Source organism: Citrus clementina, unplaced genomic scaffold (genome assembly GCF_000493195.1).
Source record: "Citrus clementina cultivar Clemenules unplaced genomic scaffold, Citrus_clementina_v1.0 scaffold_5, whole genome shotgun sequence".
Taxonomy (NCBI): domain Eukaryota; kingdom Viridiplantae; phylum Streptophyta; class Magnoliopsida; order Sapindales; family Rutaceae; genus Citrus; species Citrus x clementina.
In genome coordinates, this window is record NW_006262201.1 from 13,112,662 (window position 1) to 13,117,730 (window position 5,069).

The following is a 5,069-nucleotide window of genomic DNA, read 5'->3' on the forward strand; positions in this document are numbered from 1 at the left end:
AGTATACTATTTTATTTAGCAATTGTATCTGCTGAATAAAAAAAGTTAAAGTACTTGATGTTAATTCACTTTATGGCAAAGATCTAAACTTCATAACTTTTAGTTTAATTCTTTTATAATTAGTTGCTCAATTGAATGGCTCATCTAAAGATAATGTGAATTTCACTTATGGCGCTATTGATATTCTTTGATTTTCTTGGTGTAGCTTGTTATTTATTTATTTACATTTTAAAGTATTTATAATTTTATTGCGATTTTTCTTTTTTATTTAGTTCTCTTACAATTTTGTTTGTAATACTCGTTTCATTATTACACATGGAATGCTACTTAGTGATTAGATACATTACTTTTTTGTCAAAAATATCCATTTTTACTTATTTTATTTTCAACTATTATAATTTTATTATTTTATTCATATTCAATTCAGGATTGTCTACTAGAATTCTCAATTATATAATGGATAAGAGTTGGATTCATGAGTCTAGGGCAAGTCCAGCATTCAAATTGGGAGGAGTTTCTGAATTCTTGAAATTTGCATTTGAAAATAGTACTAATGATGGGAGATTAAAATGTCCATGTAAGAAATGTAGTAATAGATATCGTCACAATAGAGATACTATTTATGAACATATGATATGTTTTGGAGTAGGCACTGATTATCTTAGTAACAAGTGGATTTACCATGGAGAGCTTAAGAAAAGGCAAACAACTGTGAATAACGAAGGAGTAAATGAGACAGGCAATATGCATGACATGCTACATGATGTTTTTAGAATTCCTAATGATGATGTTAGTGACCATGACAGTGGTCCTGATGACATGATGGGTGAGTGTAATAAAGTTTCTAATCATGATGCTCAGACATTCTATAAACCGTTGGAAGATGCTGAGCAAGAGTTATACCCAGGATGTAAAAGGTTCATTAAATTTTTCTTCATTGTTCGCTTATTTCACATTAAGTGCCTTAATGGACTAAGTGATAAAGCAGTTATAATGCTTCTTGAATTGATAAAAGAAGCATTACTAGAATGGGAAACTTTGCCCAAGTCTTTTTATCATGCCAAAAAGATTAGTGGTGGCTTAGGTCTCGGGTACAAAAAAATTGATGCATGTCCTAATGACTGTATGTTATGTTGGAAAGAAAATGAGCATGATTCTTCTTGTTCAATATGTGGTGCATCTCGATGGAAACCCACATCTGACGATCTAGGATATAATAATCTAAATCAGTCATCTGCAACTACTCGTAGGGTTCCAGCTAAAGTGCTTCACCACTTCCCTTTAAAACCTAGACTTTAAAGATATTTCATGTCAAAGAAGACATCTTCATTTATGCAATGGCATGAAAATGATCGTGCCAAAGATGGCATATTGAGGCATCCAGCTGATTCTAAAGCTTGGAAAAGCTTGGATCAACGTTATCTAGAGTTTGCTTTAGATCCTCGTAATGCAAGATTGGGGTTAGCAAGTGATGGTTTTAACCCATTTGGTACAATGAGTTTATCTCATAGTACGTAGCCAGTTGTTTTGATGATTTATAATTTGCCTCCTTGGATGTGCATGAAGCAGCCAAATATTCTTATGTCTTTACTTATTCTAGGGCCATATGCTCCTAGAAATGACATTGATGTTTACTTGCAACCTTTAATAAATGAATTGAGGGAATTGTGGGAGGATGGTGTGAACACATTTGATGCCTCATCAAATCAAAATTTTAATCTTCGTGCAGCATTATTATGGACAATCAGTGACTTCCCAGCGTATGCTAATATGTCACGATGGAGCACTAAAGGTCGTTTTGCTTGTCCTCATTATAATGTAAACACAACTTATCAAAGGTTAAAGTATTGGCATAAGTATTGTTATTTAGGGCATCGTCGTTTCTTATAGGGAAATGCTCCAACTCCACTAACGGGGACTGAGGTTCTAGAACATATGAACCAAGTGCACACTATATATGGAAAACACAAATTAAATACTAGTGGAAAACATAAACGAGATGATATCAATGATGAGGATATTGTGATGTGGAAAAAGAAGAGTATTTTTTTTATGTTGCCATATTGGGAGCATAACCTCATTTGCCATAACTTAGATGTTATGCACATTGAGAAAAATATTTGTGATAGTATTATTGGGACTTTGTTGAATATTAAAGGTAAAACCAAAGACAATTTAAAAGCACGTCTTGATATGAAAGAATTGAGAATAAAGCAATCTCTTCATCCCCAATCTAAAGAAGAAAAAACAGTGCTACCACAAGCATGCTACTCAATGACTCAGAGTGAAAAAGACATCTTTTGTAAGGTATTATCAAACATCAAAGTTCCTGATGGCTATTCAGCAAATATCTGACGATGTGTGGACCTTAAACAACGTAAAATTCATAGATTAAAAAGTCATGATTGTCACATATTAATGCATTAACTTCTTCCGCTAGCAGTGAGAAAGTCCTTGCGAAATAATGTTAGCTCAGTGGTGATTGAATTATGCAATTTCTTCAGAGATGTTTGTTCTAAAGTTGGAATAGTTGAAGAGTTTGCTCAACTTAAATCTCGTATCACTTTAATTTTATGCCATCTTGAAAATATATTTCCACCATCATTCTTTGATATTATGGTCCATTTGCCAATTCATTTGGCAGATGAGGCAAAGATTGCTGGACCAGTACAATATCGGTGGATGTATCTAATTGAAAGGTAATTATATATTATGTTAATATTTTAAATGAAAATCATTTCTCATTATTCATGTAAAATTGACAAGTATTTCATTTACTAGGGAATTGCGTAAATTAAAGTCATATGTTCGTAATAAATGCCATCCAGAAGGTTCTATAGCAGAGGGGTATTTGGTAGAGGAGTGTTTGACTTTTTGCTCTCGTTATTTGCCTGGAATAGAAACAAAATTCAATCAACCATCGAGAAATGCTGATAATGAGGAAGGAAATAATGAATCATTATCAATATTCTCAAAAACTGGACATGGAATGGGTAAAGAAGAGATTATCTTTTTAGATCCTCTGATTTTATCCCAAGCACATAGACACGTATTATTTAATTGTGAAGAAGTTACCGCCTTTATTAAGTAAGTTTTTTATTTTTGTAAATGAAATTTAACCAAAAAAAAATTTATAACTCACAATTTAAATGTTTAATTTTAATATAGGAATCATCTTTAAATAATTAAAATTGCAAATCGTCGTGCCAGACAAATTAATATTACTCATATTCATAGTGAGCAATTCCCTAAATGGTTCGAGACAAAGGTAACTATTGATATTATTAGATCCACAAAATGGATATCTATATTATAGTTTTCTTTTTTTTTATTATCATTACTTATATTATTTAAACATGTTAAGAGAGTACAACAAGAAGGAGACAATGCTGTGTCAGAAGATTTGAAACGACTAGCTCAGGGACCTAATAAAATGATTTCAAGATTTAAGAAATATATGATAAATGGGTTTAGGTTTCGAATAAAAGAAGTTGACTTGAAAACCAAAACTCAAAATAGCGGTGTGGTTGTTATAGCTAAAACTTCAAGTTTCGCCAGTGTTAAAGACAAAAATCCTATTTTAGGAGATGTTTCATACTTTGGAAGGTTAACAGATGTTATTGAGTTAGATTATTATGGAGGGAGGAAAGTTACCCTTTTTAAGTGTGATTGGGTTGATGTAAATTCTAGTAGAGGGATAAAAAAAGATGAGTTAGGCTTTACACTTGTGAATCTTAATTCTTCACTTAATACCGATGAACTGTTTGTTCTTGCAACTCAAGCAATACAAGTATTCTATGTGGCAGACCCTGTTGAAAAGGATTGGCATGTTGCGGTGATAACAAAGCCTAGAGATTTATTTAATATGGAAGAGAATGAGGTTGAAGATGATGGCGAATTACTTGTAGCTAATGAATCATATAGTGGTCAAAGATTGGAGGAACTTCCTGACAACTTTGACATCACTGCTTTGGTTAGAGATAATATGCCTGGGACAGTGATGATGATAACGTTTACTAATAGTTAAGAGTTTATTTATTAATAAGTTAAGAGTTGAATTACATTTCATTCTTTTTTCTTTTAATTGACAAAAGTTTTGCTGTTTAATAACTTGATTTATTAATAATAATAATTTTTATTTATTATTTTTCCATATTTGTCTTCATATTATTTGATTGTGATATATATGACATCTATGGTTTCATTGTTTTGCTAACAATATGTAGCAGAGAGAATGGTTAAGCGTAAGAGACCAAATTATCATGCATCATTTATGGTTGAAAGAAGCCCTATCTCCAAGCGAAGTAGTAGAAACAAAAACAAGGAGATTGAGCAAATTCATAGTAAAGCTTTAAGTGAAAAGCAAGCTCGTACATGTTAGTAAATCTTAATAGAATACAATTTGTGATTTTTATTTTTAGTTGCTCAAGTTCATTTAAGCTGTTAGTAACATTATTGAGATTACTTACAAAAAAAAAATTGATGCTATTAGAGGGAAAATATTTTAGTTACCATTTGTACTTGTTATATTTAGGTACCCAAGTTCATCAAAATGGCCAAACAGGTGGTCATGGAAGTGCTTTTGAAGATCTTTGAGGTGTATTTTATTAAATGACATTTTTATAACTTTTCTTCATTTTTTAGATGGTTATTTAACATACAACTTACTTATGTAATTTTTAGTAGACCTCTTTTTTTTAAGACAAGTCTAATTTAACTTTTCTTTTGTTATTTTTAGATACTCAAGTTCATCACAATAGCCAAACAAATGGTAACAGAAATGCTACTCAAGATCTTTCAGGTATATATTATAAATGACATTTTTAATATTTCTTTCATTTTTTAAATGGAAAATTACTATAAATTTCACTGAGGTAATCATTTAGCAAATATCTCTTTTTTAAATATTTTCTTGCGTTGTCATTTAAATTTTTTGAATATATGTGTGTGTGATTATTAATTTATATTTGTTTATAAAACGCATTTCTATTACATCCAAATGAAAGCGTGGACTAACAAAATTACAGTCTATTCATAAACAAATTGAGCTTATTCAAGTGGATTTCAAC

General features: G+C 30.9%; 1 protein-coding gene across 1 annotated transcript; it reads left to right on the top strand.

Moving 5' to 3' along the window:
* Positions 1-456: 456 nt before the first annotated feature.
* Positions 457-1,299, top strand: LOC112097949. Its single transcript, XM_024183543.1, has one exon. The coding sequence runs from the start codon at positions 457-459 to the stop codon at positions 1,297-1,299; it is 843 nt and encodes a 280-aa protein (XP_024039311.1).
* Positions 1,300-5,069: the final 3,770 nt, after the last annotated feature.

Bases quoted from the DNA above. Each gene is read 5' to 3' on its own strand.
- LOC112097949 (XM_024183543.1), top strand. From the start codon at position 457: ATGGATAAGAGTTGGATTCATGAGTCTAGGGCAAGTCCAGCATTCAAA.